The 18,290-nt window shown below is 57.1% G+C and overlaps 1 protein-coding gene across 7 annotated transcripts in view; it reads right to left on the bottom strand.

Annotated features, from left to right (window-relative positions):
* The window catches only part of Cacna1h (calcium voltage-gated channel subunit alpha1 H), a 53,828-nt gene extending 49,843 nt beyond the window's left edge, over positions 1-3,985 (bottom strand). For 3 of the 7 annotated variants that reach the window (XM_078024391.1, XM_078024392.1, XM_078024394.1), the window contains exons 1-2: positions 3,715-3,982; positions 3,107-3,422 (exon numbers count right to left, since the gene is read on the bottom strand). In XM_078024391.1, coding sequence (XP_077880517.1) covers positions 3,107-3,404 — 298 coding nt within the window. In that variant the 5' untranslated portion in view covers positions 3,405-3,422; positions 3,715-3,982. Of the gene's footprint in view, positions 1-3,106; positions 3,423-3,714 lie in introns of all 7 variants that reach the window. The other 4 variants (XM_078024395.1, XM_078024396.1, XR_013427070.1 and 1 more) reach the window with 3 other exon arrangements.
* Between the last annotated feature and the right edge of the window lie 14,305 nt (positions 3,986-18,290).

The raw sequence follows: 18,290 nt of genomic DNA, 5'->3' as shown, positions 1-18,290 counted from the left end.
GCAGCCGAAAGCATGGATTTTTAAAAAGATGTTGTAACAACTTAAGGCCATCCAGCCAAGGACATGCCAACCCAAGGGCTTCTGAGCCAGGCTAGGCTCGACCTAGCTCTGCCCTTTAGCTGCCAATGACCTTGGGGTGTCCTTCAGACCCTCAGAGCCCAGTGACAAGGGTATTTGGTGCCTAGCCCTGGGGGTTCCTCCTAAAGACCTGGCCAGCCCCCTACCCCAAGTGCCCACTGGCCATCTCAAGCCCTGCACACCAGCAGTCCACATCCCTTGCTCACACAGTTCCCCTTCTCAGCCTCTACACAACCCTGAGAGGCCCCGTCTGCCAGGAACCAGGATACCAGCAGCTGCCAGGCAGGCAGGCTGGAAGTCAGGAGCCTGGGGGAGCCGGGGCAGAACATAACCCAGCTGAGCAGGCTACAACACACGGGTCCCACCCACCTTCATCTATAAATAAGCCGTGTAGGAGAAACAGTGCTCACCCAGAAGTTCCAGCACGGTTGTATTTTTAAAGAGCAAAATAAATCAATAAGGACAAGAACTGTCCTCGAAGGCTCCTCTGCCATGGACGGCAGCCACCCTCAAGGTGAGACAAGAACACACGTGTTTGTGCTGGGCTCATCTATCTGGGGGTTCTGGAAAGGTCCGGGACTGAGAAAGTCCTTCCATGCATTTTAATAGCCAATCAAAGCCCAGCTTAGGCTAGCGGGCATCCGCTAGGAGCGCCAGCCAGGGAGCTGCAGGCTGCTTCACGGAGTGTGGGTTCCTGAGCAAATCGGATTACCTCCGACTCCGAGTTTACCCTCCACAAGAAGGACGAAGGGTCCAACCAACACCAGGTCCACCTGCAGGGAATCCCAGGCCCCTCCAGCAACTAATTCTCTCCAGTTACTTGGCCACACCAACTGCCCATGGTTCCCCCTGCCTCTTACAAAATCACCCTCTCCCAACTCCCAGGAATCTTAAGAGCCATGGAAAGCCTCGGCCCACATGGGCTTCCCCAAGTAAGCTGATACCCCACCTGTCCAGGCATGCTGGCTTATTTTAGGATCTCACTAAAGCCTGGATGCACATCCTTATGCAGTCCCATGTGGCTGGGGCCCCCATAACCCCCACCCCAAAGTGCAGAGCTCCCAGGGGACCCAGAGTAGAACAGTCCTGGGAGCTGGGTTCCTCTTGTGACACCCCTTGGGCCGCAGATACTCTGCATCACAAGTGTTCAGGGTGAGAGAGTCAAACTGCTTCTAGGTACCCACAGCAAGGAGAGTGAGTGGCACAGCAACTCCAACCCAGCGATGCTACCAGAGGCCCGCCTGTAAGGACAGGTTGGCTCTCTCCCCCAGCTGAGCTCCCTGGCACCTTCCAGCCCTCTCCAGAAGGCCAGCAAAGCCCAAGTCCCTCTTGGGGCCATAAGGGCATCCTCCTCCTCAGGCCAGGAAGGGGCCCAGGCACAGGACCCCTGAGGCACTGCCAGCCCCACAACCCTCGGCCCTTGAGGGCATACTCTACCTGCACGAGCACCCCAACCCCACCTTTTCTGCACACAACAACCAACTAGAAGCAAACAACCTCACTAGAAGTCCTCAGGGGCACAACCAGCCCAGAACCAGTGTCAGTGTCAGTGTCAGGTTCAAGACACTCAACTGCAAGGGGACAGGGCGGCCAGGCCCTCTTCCCCTAGCTGGTTGGCACATGCCTGGGAATGATGAACATGGTCGTTGTTCTGGGGCCTACCAGCACTACCTTGTTGCCCACTGCCACACCCAGCTATGCCACCTTCCTGCCTCATCACCTTTGATCTGGGTTCTGTAGAGCTGAAAGACCTACAGCCACCCCATAAGGTCTGTCCCACTCCAACACAGAGGTTGGACACCCATCCACCACCTCTACTACATAAGAAGACAAAGGCAGTGCACAGCCTCTGAGGCAGGCCCAGGCTGAGGCCACAGCCTGCTGTCTCTACCACCACAAGAGTCTCCTTTATAAGCAGAAATGAACCCGACTCACCAGTGTTTGGATTTGACAAAAGAAACACCGGTTTTATTACTTTTTTTGGTACAAATTTCTCTTTTGTATTTAATATTTATATAGTTAAACACACAAGGTAGGGAAACATACACACACATTGCTCATCTTGCCTCTGTCTCCTTGACTCTGACGGAGAAAGTTTATGAGGACCCTGTCAACCCTCCCTCAAAGCAGGCCGCCGACCTGCAGCCAGTGGCAGGAAGGAGGAGCATCCACTGCCAGCCACCCTGGGGACCAGCTCCACAGGCGCCTGAGGAGAATCCGGCAGCACCAGGCATAGAGCAAGGCTCTTTTTAGAGCCAGCCCTTAAAGGCCACCAGCCAGGGGGCCCCCAGACCTCCATCTGCATCCCAGGAATTGCCTCTGGCCCATTTCAACTCTGTTCTGGAACCTTCCTTTAAAGCCTGTGTCCATGTCACTTCTTGGGCCAGAGAAGGAACTAGGGAGTAGGGGTTCCCAGTGCGCAGTGCTAGTTGCCTCCCTGCCCCCAACCCCAGCTGCGCATGACTTAAATCAGCCCCGGCACCGGCACCGAGTTCAGCCTGGAAAATCGAGTTCTCAAACCAACGTCACCGCCTTTCTACGCGGAGAACGGGCTACAAGCCCTGCACCGTGCACAGCCCCCACAGGTCTCTTGCGCTTAGAAGCGCACAAGACGCAGGTGGAAAACTTTGCTCCCTTACTCCATCCCCTGTGGACTCCCCCTCCCCAAGGAGGTTCCCGCCTCAGACCGGAAGTTCAGAAAGCCTAGAAGAGGGATTCCCGTTCTTGCCTCCATCAGTGGGGCACCGGAGTTGCAACCTCTCCTCCGAGAGCCGCCCCTTCTTACACCCTCTCCTGTTCTGTTCTGACTTGGCTCTGAATCGTGATACCCCAAGCGATCGTTAGAGGCGTCCCCACACCCACCCCCCACACTGCCATCGCTTTCCGAAGAGCGCTGCTCTCTTGCCCCTGCCCTGCGCCCCCACGCGCCAGGCCCGCACCAGGTCCAACGAGCCAGGGCGCACGAGAGCGAACTCGGAAAGGGTCCCGCGTCCCAGACCCCCGTGCCCCACCGGCCGGGAAGGATATGGGTTACAGACCAGTCGGAGGCACCAGCTGCGCGGCCGCGTGGTCTGCCCGAGGCAGAAGAAGACGGTCGCCGCCAGCGCCGGGTACGGGACAGGCTGCTCTTCGTCGGCGCCCAGCTCTGCGCCGCGCTCGGCTGCCGGGCTTTCGGGGGGAGAGGCGACCGGCCTGGACCCCCGCTCCGCCTCGCGTCCCGGCGCCCCAGGACTCTCCGGGGACGTCCCTACCGCCGCTGCAGGGCTTGGGGGCGGCGCGCCCAGGGGTACCCGGACCTCATCCGTGGCCAGCGCGCCCTCGGTCATGGTGGCGGCGGGCAGCACCTGCGGAGGGAGGGCAGGCGGTGACCCGGGCCCCGTAAAGACGCCCCAGCCCCGCCTCGGGCGGAGCGGAGCTGCGGGAACAGCCGCGGCCGCCGGGATGTCTTTGTCTTTCCTTATTAGAGACAAATGCGCCCCCCGCCCTCGTCCGCCCCCGCCCTCCCGCGAGGACTGGCGGCCCCACCCCCATCGCCCGGGCGAAGGGCGGCGAGTGCCCAAAGGGCTCCGCGCCCAAGGCGCCCAAGTTGAGAGGGTCCCAGGCGCGCAGTAAGAGCGCTTCCCCGCGGCGTCTCACCTCGCTACAGAGGCCGGCGGCGTCCCCGCGGGCATCGCCCGGGAGGCGCGGTCACCGCGGACCCAGCCCGGCTCCCGCCCGCGGCCCGCGCCGCCGCCCTGACCCGCACCCCCGGCCCACCCGGCGCCGGCTCCCGCTCGCCCGGTGGTGGCGACGGCGGCGACCCGGCGCGGAGGGCCGCTGGGTGCACGGCGGGGTGGGCGCGGGCCGGGGGTGCGGCCGGGCCGGTGAAGCGGCGAGCGAGCCTGGAGCCCGTCCGCGCTCAGCGCAGGAAACTTCGGAGTGAGCAGCAGGCGGGGGGGCGGGGCGGGCGGGGGCAGCCGCGGGGCGGGGCCAGCGCGGCCGGGGCGGGCTGAGGGCGGTGCCGAGGCGGGTAGGGGGCGCCCAGCGGGTACTGGGCGGGGACGCCAGGAGGGCCAGCCCTGCCCCCACCCGGGACGCCCGCCCGCCGACATACCCTCACCACGCCACGGCCTCAGTCGCCCGCCCCTGGTCGCGGAGGCTGGTAGACCCCCCGCCCTCGCCCCCCAGCGGTCCCCCACCCTCCGGCTTCGGGTCACGCGCAGCACCAGGGGGCGCTCGCGGGGAGGCTCGGGCGGGGGGCGGGCCGGGAACATCGCCAACGTCCTTCCCCGCCCCCCACTGCAGGGGCGCGGAGGCGGTGCCCCCCTACCACGCCTCGCGCACCGCCCCTTCCCCTACTGCTAGGGTCGGCAGAGGGGGCGGGGCCCGGCAGGCGTGGGGAGGTGCACCGTGGCCGTGACCGCGCGATGTATGCCCCTCCCCCGCCGCGTGTGTCCTGGGTGTGCCCGAGAGAGTGTGTTGGCGCGCGTGGGCGTCGTGGGGCTTGACCCACTGCCAAGTATCCATGGGGGCGCCTGGGATGCTCTATTCCTACCCCCCACACGCATGCACCAGCAGTTTCCGCAAACTTGCCCTGTACCCATCCCCCTCCCGCGTGGGGACTGAGGCACTCCAGTGGTCTCGCAAAAGGAATGCATGAAGAGCAGGGCTTCCTGGGATACCCCCTCCAGGGCCAATCCAGCAAGTCCCCCATCAGGCCCAATAAAGGCCCTCTCTCTGCTCCAGGCCCCTGGGTGCATTACTGGGTGGGGAAGAGGTGGCCTCTAAAGATGCCAGGGATAGCAAGACCCTTGTGGGTGGGAGAACATCGACAGAAGGGCTGATGATACTCAGACTCCTGACTCCCCACCTCAGGTACCCTAGTCCTGGCCGAGGCTCTGAAGGATTCTTTGCTTCCACAGGAAGGCCAGTACCTGGGTCATGAAACCTAAGCTCCCAGGTGTGAGTTCCCTCACATTCCAGCCAAAGAGGGACTCCTTTGCTTTTTCTGCAGCTCACCCCCAGGCCTGGTACTGGAAGACTCCCCTTCTTCTCCAAAGATTGGGGTTCCAGGCTGCCCCTGCTGGTGTGGGTGGAAGGCCAGGGCCCATCCTGGGACCCCAGATTTGGAAAGGCCCTGGCAGGCCCTGTGGCATGTCATTTGCTGAGTGAGCTGCAGAGAAGTGGATTTCCAGCAGGTACTGCTGTGCAGGGACAGCTCTGGTGGGCCTGGGGGGGGTGCAGCTTTGCCTGTGGGCTGAGGGACCTGAAGGCAAGAGCCATGGCTGCAGGGGTTCGGGTCCAAGGGTGCAGGTCCAAGCATGCAGGCTGCTCAATGCTCAGCAACACCTCTTCCTGTATATGTTAACTTTTCAAGAGGAGGAAAATATTTACTTTATTTTAATGCCACTACTTATCAGTGAGTGGCTGCTGGTTGTAATTAAGGCCCTCAAAGAGCAATTAAGGCCCCAGCCACCAAGGAAAGGGACCCTGGCATGTTCAGGCCCTTGGACACAGCTTGGAGGGAGCTCATTCAAATGGGGCAGACACACAAGCCAAAGCAGGCTCCCTGGTTAGGGTCAGTGGAATGCTTTTTTCTCAACACCCGCCCCCCCCAACTCCATTAAGAGTTAGAGTGAAGCTCAAGATTCTTGCTGAGGCTGTTGGTGATCTAGTGGACAAATATTAGTTGGGGATGGTTAGTGTGCCAGGCCCTGGTAGAGCTGGAAGTACAGTTGTGGTGACCACTACAGGTCCTGTCCTTATTCCAAGGAGCTTCAATTCCATTGAGTAGGCAGGCCACAGATAAGTGCATGGACAACAGAAGAAAACATTACCACCCAGCTCAAGTGCCATGTAGGCCAAGAGAGACCACCTTGAGGATGGCAGAGTGGCCAGAAGAGGAGCAGGGCTCTTTCCAGCACTGAAGGCCCCAATGCAGAGATCCAGTAGCAGGCAGGAGAGTGCTGGGAATGGGAGGACCCAGATGGAGCCTGGGACACCTAGGCTCAGTGTGGGCTGGGCAAGGGTGGAGGGCACAGCCTGATTCCTCCAGGGCTCCATGGCGCCTGCAGGGAGCTGTATGGTGTTCTGAATGCAGCAGCTGTCACCCTCCTTTGTCACACTCTATCCCCCAGCTGTCTACAGAAGAAAAAGGGTTGTGGATTTCCATGTTTTAAAAAGTATCTGCAATCTGACACAGCCTGTGGCCAGCAGGCACCCACTGCAGACCAGCAGGACCACTTCAGGCCTAGGGGGGAAGATTCCTTCCCCCAGCCCCCTCTCTTCTGCCATGCCACCAAGCTCTAGCAGGCTTCCTGTGTCTCCGGGCTGGTACTCACTCTGTGTGCTCCGTGTCCAATGGCACTCTGTGTGCCCAGGACCCTGGCTGCACAGAGCACCTGTTGGTCAAAGATGATTCAGCTGAAACCCAAGTTCACTCCGCTACAGCGGGGCCACCACTTCCATGTGACACACTAGCCATGGAGAGGAAATGAAGAACAGGTAATTGTGGACAGGAGGTGTGGACGCCTTGAAACTGCACAAGTGTATTGCCTGCACATGGCCAAGGGGGGTGCTGGAGTCCCAAGAGCCTGGGACGATGTGGAACTTGGCATTGAAGTTGTTTAAGCAAACTGTACAGAGGTTCAGATGTGTCTTAAACCCTCCAGGCCTCTGGAAAAGCAGGTTCTGCTTTTTTGCTGTTTTCTTCCCCCCCTCAAAGGGTAGAGCTTTTGCTTGACAAGAGCTGTTGGGGGGACAAATGGCTGGGAGTCCAGCCAACAGTCACCAGCACAAGGACTCCTCGTGCAGTTATGGGGCTGGATTCTAGACTAAGAAGCCTCTCCCCCTAGTTGTCAGTGGTCAACTGGAGGCTTGCAGGCCCCTGGGCCCCTCCAGCAAGCTGGGGTACCCCTGTTAGGCTGTGTTACCTGTCCAGCTCAGAGGATCCCTCAGCATCCCCACCCTGCCAAGCCTTTGCTCCAGGGCACCCTGTCCACATGCACTGTAGCCCCATAGCCCCTCCATCTGGTCTGTGTGGCCTCTTCCTTCCTCTCCAGCCACCCCCTCCATAGACCCAGGTCCTTCCTGAGGTCCTGTGGGTGGAGGCCCACAGCTTCCCAGAGTTGGAGTGGACCCTCTTCCAAGCACTGACTCCTGCCTGTCCTCTCCGCCTACCCCCTCTGGACCACAGACCCCCACAGACTAGGTGAGCCTCTAGGCCTCTGGCTTGGCCTCACCCTCAATTATCCAGCTCCCCCTAACTCATCAGGCCCCATGCTTGGGGGTTTCCAAGGTGCAGCAAGATGATTTTGCATTAAAGACGAGCTTAGGACATTCAGGGGGCCAGTGTGTGTTCCACTGAGCCTGTCTTCCAGAGATGCCTGAGCTTGAGGAAGATGACCTCCATCAGGAAAGCACCCCCGGCTTCCTGCTCTGTCCTGGGGTCTGAGGGAAGAGCATAGGCAGCTGGTCCACTCTGACTGTCTATGGGCAGCCTGCAGTTTCAGGTGTGGACAGAGAGTGAGGCTCCCATCAATGGAGGTATCCCAGCCAGGCAGGGTCAAAGCCAGAGCTGAGGTAGCCTTGCTACCTGCCATGGAGTCTAATACCTGCAGAGGGTTCCAGTCTATGTACCAAGGAGGACCTTTAGGCCTGATTTCAAAACAGCAGTGGGCTGGGATGGCCCCTTGGTGACAGTGGCCAGAGGGTGAGAGCAAGGACACCAAAGCCAACTAGGAGTGGGCCCCTGCTGGACCCACAGGCAGGAACCACAATGGCAGTTGAGTCTCAGGCTCTGCCAAAACAACTCTGTTTATTCAGCCTTGGATCCAGCTCATAGCAGGCCAGCCACTGGGCCAGTGACATGTGTCCTCGTGGCACTACACTGGACCTCACTGCCCTGGACCCCTCCTTCCTGAGAGGTGAGTAGCTGGAATCTAGGGGCCACCAGCCAGGAGCCCAGCCCCAGAGGAGTGTAGGGGACCCAGACTGCTCAGCATCACTAGGGAGAGGGGCTAGGGGTGAGACACAGGCCCCAGCTCTACTCCTGCCCCTGGGGCACCTTGCTGGAGATGTTCACCCACTGACAACTCCTTCCTCCTCTCTGAGCCCTGGGGTCACCATGTCATGTATGGCCCACTCACCTGGCAAGTCCTCTCCACCTATGGGGACTGGCTCACATCACACATGAGGTAGCCAGTCACCTGCAGGAAGCCACGTAGGGCCTGAAGACAACCCATTCCCAGTGAGCAGTGAGGTGAGGGCTTTGGAACTGGGAAGCAGGGTTGGCAGGGATAGCAGCAAGATCAAAGGCAGATGGGGCCTGTTTGGCGTCCCCACAGTCTCCAGTGGCAGAAAGGGCACACTGCATTGTGCTAACAGAAGCCATGGGGTGGGGTCAGCGGATTTAACAGATGAAAATACAGATTGCTCAGTTAACTTGGGATTTCAGACAAATGATGAATGACTTTAAGTACATCCCGTTCATTATTTGAAACATGGTAAGAAACACTTGTTTATATCTGGAATTCAAGTTTAACTGGGCATTCTGTGTTTTACCTGGTGACCTACTGGAGGTAGTGAGAGGTGGTGAGGCCCCAGCCTCAGGGGAGCTAGGTGTTCCCCAAGGGCACTGGTGCTGCAGAAGCCAGCACCTGGCAGGCTGTGGCTGTGTGCTCCACACGGTGTATCCCATTCTGTCCTGGCTGCATGAAGGAATACCATCACTCGGTGCCTTGAACAGGGCAGGCCTGTGCCCTACTGGAAGAGCACATAGCTGCTGGTGCTTGGTGGATGGAGCCTTCCCACTTCCTCATCTCTCTTACATGAGCTCCAATCACCTGTCACCAGCCAGCTGGCCCCATGAGGCATGGTGAAGGATGGGGGCAAGACTTGAATTCTGGGGGGCATTTTAACAGACCCCCAGGACTTCAGTGGGAGCCAGGTAGGCTCCCTCAGGTGGGGGTGGCTCCAGGAGGAGCAGAGCCTTCAGCCTGTCCCTTGGGGTCCTTGAGACCTCTGAGGTCCTCGGGAGCCAGGGCTACCTCTGCAGCCACATCTGGCCAGGACAGGCAGGAGGTGGAGCCATGATAGGAAAACAGTAGGGATCTGGGGTCACATGCCCAGACAACCTCAGCAGGGCATCACCCAGGACTGAGCGCACCTGGAAAGGGCATGCCAAGCTAGGGGCCCTAGAGTCCAGGCTGATCATCTCTGGCTAGCTTGGGTCACTGTGGGGACAGGGTGGAGGTGAGTCCCTGCAGGATGCCCAAGGCAGTGCTGTAAAAGCAGGGGAAAGCCCTCACAAGCCACTTGAGCAGAAGTTCCAGACCTGTGTTCTGCAATATAGTTGCACCACAAGAACCTGGAGGGAGGGAACTGGTGGGACTCCCTCACTTGATGCCTGGTATATAGTCCGTGTTTAAAAAATGCTTTCTGGGGCTGGGTTTGTGGCTCAGCAGTAGAGCACTCGCATAGCATGTGCAAGGCCCTGGGTTTGATCCTCAGCACCACATAAAAATAAATAAATGAAAAATAAAGGTATTGTGTTCACCTACAACTAAAAAAAAGCTTTCTGGCTGGGTGCGGTAGAGCACGCCTATGATCCCAGTGGCTTGGGAGGCTGAGACAGGAGGATCATGAGTTCAAAGCTAGCCTCAGCAACTGCAAGGCACTAGGCAACTCATTGAGTCCCTGTCTCTAAGTAAAATACAAAATAGGGCTGAGGATGTGGCTCAGTAGTCAAGTGCCCCTGAGTTCAATCCCTGGTACCCCCCCCAAATGCTTTTTGACCCCTGGCCAGGGGGCTGTGATTGCATGTGAAGACAGTTGGGGGACCCATGACCCCCAGCCTTGCTGGGAAGAGCAAGGTGACCCTGCTTGCAGGTGATTGTCTGGCTACCAAATGACCTGAGCTCTTGTCTGGGGACTCCACCTGGGGTCACATGACATTTTATCTTCTGGAGTCCTGACTTGGCAATGACAATTTCACAAGTTTCAGAGTCAAATGATTCAAACCTGTAACCATAGCAAGTGAGGATCTGGCTGTTGAGCACAGCTGAGGAGAGAGATGGGTCTCTCTGGTGGTGTCTGCAGACCTGGCCACCGTGTTACCAGGTCTTATCCTTCCTCATCCTTTCTTACCTTACCCAAAGCCTGAACACACTGGGGGACAGCAGAACCCCTTCACCAGGTCGGCCCTGGGCACTCTGAAGAGGCCCTGGCCAGCATGGGCGGCCCTTTCTACAGAGGCTGTGCTGTGGAGGCCAGGCAGAGGGAGGAACAGAGAGAGGGCTTGAGGCCTCTCTTGGGTTCTCACATGGCCTGTGTTTGAATTCCAGCTCTATCACTTTCTGGCTGTACGGTCTTGGGTAATTGTCTTGTCCTCTCTGAGAATTAAATTTTCTCTTCTGGAAAACATTTGTTTTTATGAAATGAAAAGTGATGATGAGTTGGCAAACAACAAAATTACCACAAGACCCTTTCCCAAAGAGGCCAAAACTGCATTTACACAGAAACCTGTAGCAGCACCATTCACAGAGACCAAGAGGTGGGAACAACCTTGGTCCAGTAGACAACTGGGTAAGCGAGCTGGTCTATCAGTACAGTGGAATAGTATTCAACCACAAAAAGGAAGGAAACACTGACTCATGGATGAACTGTGAAGGCATTCTGCAGCATGAAGGAAACCAGGCGCAGAGGACAGGTGTCGTGATGTTTATGTGAAAGTTCCAGAATAAGTCAACCATAGACAGGCAAGGGTGGTTGCTGGGACCGTGGAGCTTCTTTTGGGGGTGGTCATGCACTGCAAGTATGGACTGCACATGGTGAAGGATTGGGGCTAGACCTAAATTCGGGGGGGCATTTTAACAGACCCCCCCAGGGACCTCAGTGGAAGCCAGGTAGGCCCCCTCAGGTGGGGGGCTCCAGGAGAAGCAGGGCCTTCAGCCTGTCCCTTAGGGTCCTTGAGACCTCTGAGGCCCTGGGGAGCCAGGGCTGCCTCTGCAGCGACATCCGGCCAGGCCGGCAGGAGGTGGACACATGATGGAGAAGAAGCAGGCAGGCACCAAGCCCCTTCCCTCCCCGCCCTGCAGGCCTGCTCAGTCCCCTCTGTGGGCAGGAAGGGCCTGGCAGATCCTCCATCAGAGCCCTTCCAGGCTATGGAGCATCCTTTCTGAAAGAGGTCCCCTAGAGGTCCACCTGGCAAGTACCCCAGATCAGAGGTCAGACAGGCAGGCAGTCTTCTCAGCATCTCTGTCCCCAGTCCATGCCAGGGATACCTCTAGGTCTCCCCTGATGCCCAGCCCCTGGCAGGTGCATTCTTCATGCAGCCCCAGCACCTCTCCCTTCCACCCCGTTCCCCAGAAGCCCAGCCAGGTACAGACCTGGGCACATCCTGCAGGCAGCCCAGTGCCTTCCCCCCTTACCCCAGGAGCTGGCCAAGTGCAGACCAGGCACCTCCTGCAAGCCCAGTGCCCCCCCCAGCAGATAGCCAACAGGGCCTGGGGGCAGGGGCTTGGCCTGAGGTGCCACCACTACTTGGTGCCATCTGAGGGAGAAGCTGAGGCAGACGGGTCCAGCAGTGTCACATGGAACAGCCTGCAGGCTCCCAGGGGTGCTGAGGGTGGGAGTTGTTCAGGGTGGGGTGGCTTTGCTTTACAGCTTGGTTTTTGTCATAGAACTGAACAGGAGGCAAGACCTACGTGACATGATCCCTGGAGGCAGGTGGAGGGGCTGAGGCTGCAGTCAGTGGCCAGTGGGACCAGGGCTGCAGAACTGCTCATGCCCAGCTAGGAGGTGAAGCTGCTCTCACTTTCCTAAATCCAACCCTGGTGGATGGTTCTTATCTTTGTGGTTAACTGGATTAGGTTATCCGCTAACAGACATTTGAACAGTGCCTCTGAAGGGACTCCCCCTCCCAGCTGTGACAAAGGTCAGTACCCAGAGGCCCCCATCCAGTGTCTGGCAGATGACAGTGGCAGGTGCATGAGCCTGCAGGCCAGCACCAAGACCTGCTCCTTGGCTTTACCGGTGACTCCAACAGCGTTCACCAACTTTACTGTAGATCTTCATGCTTGTTTAAGCTCTGCTGATTCCACCTAACACTGTGTCCTCAGTGGCTGGCTGAAGCTGTGTTGCAGAGTGGACAGTTCAGGGAGGGAGAGCTGCACCCCAAAGGGCAGATGCAGATGATCAGTCTGATGAGAGCTGTGATGGGGCCTCCAAGGCAGCACCTGTTGACCCTCCATGCCCAACTGCTGCCTATGGCCAGTCTCCATGGCCCAGCATCCCTACACAGGGACACTGTCCTTCCATGGAGAGTGAATAAGGAAGGGTGGAATTTCAGGCTGCAATAGGTGCCAATCCTGGGCCCAGAACTAGTCCCTGGAGGGTTAACCTTCAACAGGTGGCAAGAGAAGACTGGCTCCAGGGGTGCCCACAGAAGTATAAAGAGTCACTATTATTAGTGCTAAAAGACAGACAAACCAACTTGGAAATGATCAGAAGACTAGAATACAATGCCACCAAAAATGCTAGGCAGCAAATAAGAGAGGCAAAGTGCCCAGTGTTATAGTCACCAGGGGCTCAGGTTAGAGCCAGGATGAGACGGCACTTCAGGCCCACTGGACTGGCAGGCATGTAAGAGCATTGGCTAGGTGCTGGGCAGGCTGGGAAGGAGCTGGAGCACTCACACTGCCTGCAGGGCTGCAAATGCTGTGGCCACAGGGAAGAGGGACTCTGGATGTCCTGCATGCTCCTTCCTCTGGGTGTCTATCCTGCATCCAACTTCACAGCAGCTCCTGACCATAGACCATACCTGGACTCCTCCACAGGTGCCCACCAAGCCATGGCACAATGCCACTCTGAAGACAGAGAGAGCAGACTTAGCACTAAACACTGGCGATGCTCAAGGTGCGTGTGCCTAGTGGAAGGAGGCAGAAAGCAAGTGTGGACTGCAGACTTTTGTTCAGGTAACTTGAAAGGGCAGATTGACCCTGGTGACAGGAAGCCATTGATATGATATATCTCAATAAAGCTGCTCTAAAGACACATGTGCAACCCCCTTCAAAGAACTGGACACTCCACGACCACGTGTTTCATTGCATGTGAAAATGTCAACACTAAAGGCAGACTTGTGAGAAGCCTGCCGAGGTGGCCATTGCTGCCGCGTCTCCTGCAGCCCATCCTGTCTGCCCTGCGGGTCGCCCCAGCTGTGGATTCCCACACAGCACAGCAAGTTCTCAAGCAGTTTTGATTCCAGACCTCACACAGGCCCTCATTGCACTGTCTTCCGCCCTGCTTCCCAGAGCTGACCCCTCTCCTGCAGGTGGAGGACGCAGTCTCTGCCTGCCCCAGGGGTCTGTACAGAGGCCTGCAGAACCATAGATGGCTGGTCCAAGACTCTGGGAGCAGTGGTTGCATGTTCCCGGGGACCCTGCAGTGCCCAGTGTGTCCCCAGACCTGGGCAGTATTTACAGAGCCCCACTGCAGGCCACACCCTTCCAGGCAGCCACAGAGAGCCAGGGCTGCTCCCTGTGGGACAGCTGATCCCTGGGATCTGCAGGCCCCACCCTTCCCTATTGTCCACCCTTAGCCTACTTGGACTCCTCATTTCCCTGATGGGGACACCAAGGCCCAGCGAGAGGAGGAGCTCACCCAGGGTAGACTGAAGGACAGCGAGCGCTTTGGTTCCCTCCAGCCTGGTGCCACAGCAGCTGGAGGGTGGGGAGGACAGTGTCCACCCCTGGCAAGGAGGTAGGTGGTGGATAAGGGAAGCATGTCCCAGCATGAGGATCTTCACTCTGCAGCCAGCAGTGTTCCTTCCCCTACAGTCAGGGGAGACCCAAGAGCAGTGCCATTCTGGGGGCAGGTGGGCAGCTCCTGCCCCTCTCACCTCCCCAGATGTCCTCCTTCCTGCCACTGGTCCTGCAGATCCACATGTGCCAAGTGTGCATCTAGTAGCTGGATACTCCTCCAACCTGAAGTTACAGGAATGAGCCCCCTTCCCACCAGCTGCAGGGCTCTGACCACTCTGTGTGGCTGAGGGTGGCCAGAGCCCAAGTTCAAGACCCAGCTGGGTTCCAGTGCCCAAGGGCAAGGTGCTGATCCCTGAGCCTCAAATTTCCCCTCTGTGGAATGGGCATGGCAGCCATCCCCCACCAGGGTTGCTGACCACCCAGGATGTCCAGCCCCAACACGTGTGAGGGGCCAGAAACACTGGCCTCTTAGACACTCCCTGCACTAGGTGCCATACAACAGGTGCCACACAGCAGGTGACTTAAAGCAACTGAAATGTCCTCTCTGTGCTTCTGGAAGAAGAATCCCTCTGGCCTCTCCCACCCCCCAGTGTGGCCGGCAATCCTTGGTGTCCCTAGGCTGTGGCTCCAACCTCTACCTACCTCATCACAGGGCCTTCCCTCCCTGTGTCCCTGGTTTGTTCCTTCCTTTCCTCTCATGGGGACATTTAGGTCCCACCCTGGTGATCTTTTTTTTATATATATATTTATATTTTTTTTAGTTGTAGTTGGACACAATACCTTGATTTCACTTATTTATTTTTATGTGGTGCTGAGGGTCAAACCCAGGGTCTCACACATTTGAGGCAAGTGCTCTACCACTGAGCCACAACCCCAGTCCCCCTGGTGATCTTTTATACTGAGGATTTTTTAACACAATTACACTTGTGGTGACCCCTCATCCAGGGAGGTGACGCTCACTGGTTCTGGGGTTAGGATGTGGATGTATCTGGGAGCAACCATGCACCCCATGCAGCCCCCAGCCCTGGCTCTGCCCACTATGGCAGTCCACCTTCCCAACCACCCAGAGGCAACTCCAAGTCCAGCTCGGCACCTCCTTCCTCTACTCAGCCCTCCCTTTGCCAAGTCGCCCATGGATACCTGGCCCGCTTCCATCTCCTTTAAAGACTGTGCACAAAGCCTCATCTGTGGCCTCGGCAGAGGGCCTGGGGCTGTGCAGCATCCCCAGGAATGCAGTCGGCAGGATGTGTGGGTCTCCTTTATGGCCACTTCCTTCAGCGGTGCCAGCCGCCTGGGGCCACCTGGCAGGGGGCCTCCTTGTATGGTCAGGACTGACGTCTTCACTCTCTCTTTTTTCTCATCTTACCAGTGTTTTTAGGAAGGTCAGGACAAGCACAGGGCCCACTCTGAGTCCCCGAGAAACAAACTTGGCCACAGAGCCATGTCTACAGCTAGAAATCTGGGCTCAGGGCTTTGCAGGGATGTACTAGGGCATATCCTGGCCACAGTAGTCACACAAGAAGGTTAACCTGAAAGTCCACCCCAGTAACACCCGGAACCGGCATGTGGCAAACATTATGCAGGTTAGTTCACCAGAAGGAGGAAGATCTTCCTAAATGAGGGGGTACAAACCAGGCAGTAGGCTTGGCATCCCCTGGCAGGGACTGGGATGCTGATAAGTGTGAGGATATGGATCAAAGACTAGACTTGAGTCCCTATGAAGCTGGTCCTTGGAGGCAGGGCAGCAGAAAAGGTCCACTCTCAGGTACCATCCATCTGTCCCTGGCCTTTGGGTGGGAGGGAAAGGAGTCCCTGGAAGCTGTCATCTGGGTCTCCACAGTTTCAGACCCATATACTTGCAGGGCTGGAAACCCTCCAGCTGAGAAATCCAGAGAAGCTTGTCCCAGCCAGTGACGTCTCAGGGTGGCAGAGGGACCACCTTCCAGGCGAGCTGCCTGATTCTCCTGCTGGAGCCAAACTCAAAAGGAATGAGTCCACCAGCACTGTGCTGTGAGTCCCAGAATCCGAGCGGATGCCCTGTCAAGCACAGAGAATGGGAAGGAGCACGTCAAAGGTCAGGAAAAACACAAAAGAGGGAATCAAGGGCTGGGGATGTGGCTCAAGTGGTAGCGTGCTCACCTAGCATGTGTGAGGCACTGGGTTCGATTCTCAGTACCACATTAAAAAATAAAATAAAGATATTGTGTCCACCTAAAACTGAAAAATAAATATTAAAAAAAAGAAGGAATCAAAATTCTGAGGGAAGAAATAAGAAACCATTGGGGAGAGGGAGTGAGAGAAAAATAAAGAGTAAATGGGTAGGTTAAACAGCTTATTGGGCACAGTTGATAAGAGAATCAGTGAGTTGGAGGATGAAGGTGGTAAAATCACCCTGATGCCCCACAGAGTAGTCTAGAGATGGAGGATAGGAAAGAGTTTGGGAGATCTGGAGGATGGACGCAGGGTCTGACAGGCCTCTAAACAGGCGCCATTGATCTGCAGCCAGGGCCCACCACCTGCTTCTGTGAATAGCACCTTATGGGAACAGCCTTGCCCAGCAATCTACACAAGGTCTACAGCAGCCTCCACACTACACTCACAGGGATGGACCGCTGAACAGAGATGGCTGGCCCACAAGCCTACAATGTTTCCTATCTGGCCTTCTCCAAGACATGTAGTGAGCCCTGCTCTAGAAAAGTTGCAGAAGAAAGTAGAGGCAGAATTTGAATTGTTATGGCTGAGAATTTCCCCACGTCAAGAACCCTCAAATCCCAGAAGCATAAGAATCCCACTCAGGATAAATAAATGAGCACTGTGCAGTCAGGCTAAGCAAGGTGTGTGTGTATGGGGGGGCACAGGTGCCAAGAGGGGAGGAAAGCCCTGGGCTTCAAGGAGCAGCAGGTGGACACACAACTGACTGACCTCAGCAAGGTGAGGCCAGCCGGCCATGGAATGACATCCCAAAGCATGCAGGGAGATGTGGCCACCAGCCCAGAACCCTTGCTTAGCTACAGACACCTCCTGACATGGCGGGGGAGATCTGGAGAGGACTTCTTCACCCTAGCTCCTGATGCAAGAACTGCTTCACAGGAAGATGACCCAGAGGCAGGGAGCATGGCTTTCAAGGCTGAGAAGGCTTGATTTTGTGGGGATAGCAACTGTCCCCAAAGTAATCCACACATTCTAGGCAATTTCCAGAAAAAATCCCAACAGGTGTTCCTTGGTGCATACCAAGGTGATCCTAAACTTGAGCTGGGTGAGCAAAAAGCCAGGAGGAACAGAGCCAATTTCAAGGGAAATTCCCTCAACCAGATTTCAGGACTTGTGGTCATGCTAAAGCCACTAGAACACCAGGGAACAGAAGGCAGAAGCAGGGTGAACCTCCACAGTGAGAAAAAGGTCTCCCGTGGCTGAGTGTGGCATGAGAGAAGTCCTGCTGCCATTGAGGAGGTGCCTGCTGGTGACACTGCCTGGTGTGGGAGCCTGCTCAGAGGAGCCCAAATGAGTGTTCAAGAACGTCCTGAGCTGCTCATCAAACACAACCACTACTGCGTAAATTATGTAAACGCGCAATTAGCGCCAGAGCCTAAAGAAGTTTCAGTTTAAGGAACATCCTTCATAGCGGGATGAGATATGAACAGTGGCTCATGTGTGGCTTGGGGCGCAGCCTGCTCTCAAACTGTGGTCACACTGCAGCCTTAGGGGACAAGAGCAGAGCAAAAGGAAGCTGTGAGTGAGAACCAACTGGCCATGTCTCCTATTTCATTTCTATCTACAAAGCTTGGCCACATGGGTGCGTCTCCTACTTTGTAAGTTGCTGTGTGTGCAAAGGCGTGCAGGCTCTGCCCAGCAACTCTCACACCTCAAGAGCGAAAACAGCAGTTCTCAAAAGGCCTCATCAGGTGTGGGCATCATTTATGTAAATTTACAAACACCTGCAGCCACGCGATGCGGTGTGGATCCAGGTGCCATCTCTCCTATTTTACAGTATGTGTAAACTATCTCGTGATTGGGAAGCCAATTTTAAATGGGCAGGTCTAGCTCTCAGGGTCCCCTCCTGTGGCTCTAATGGGACCCACCTGGGCTCAGTCCTGTTCGCTGGTAGACTCGCTGGGGAACCGAAAGGACAGAAGCAGCCTCGCCCGAGCCATCTCTGCAGGGCTGGCTCACAGGTAGAGGCCGGGTCACCACCTGAGGGGCGAGGGCAGTGCTCCCAACCCCCCTCCAGATGCCTCCTCCCCCCTGCAGGTCTCCAGGACCCTCCCCCACCTCCATAGCGACCCCCCAGCTCCCCCGCCCCTTCCCAGGTCCCTCCCCTTGTTCTCTCTCCCAGGGCGCCCCCACCAGATGAATGCCCCCATCAGAAGCCTCCCTTCAGGACCCACCCCCTCCAGTCTCCTTCCTGCCATCCCCGCCACAGCAGCTCCCAGGCCCCTTCCCTCTCAAGTCCCTCCTGCCACCACGGCCCCGTCC

This window comes from Ictidomys tridecemlineatus, chromosome 10, assembly GCF_052094955.1.
Source record: "Ictidomys tridecemlineatus isolate mIctTri1 chromosome 10, mIctTri1.hap1, whole genome shotgun sequence".
Taxonomy (NCBI): Eukaryota; Metazoa; Chordata; class Mammalia; order Rodentia; family Sciuridae; genus Ictidomys; species Ictidomys tridecemlineatus.
Note: the sequence above shows the minus strand (reverse complement) of the source record. Positions and strands in the feature narration are given on the sequence as shown.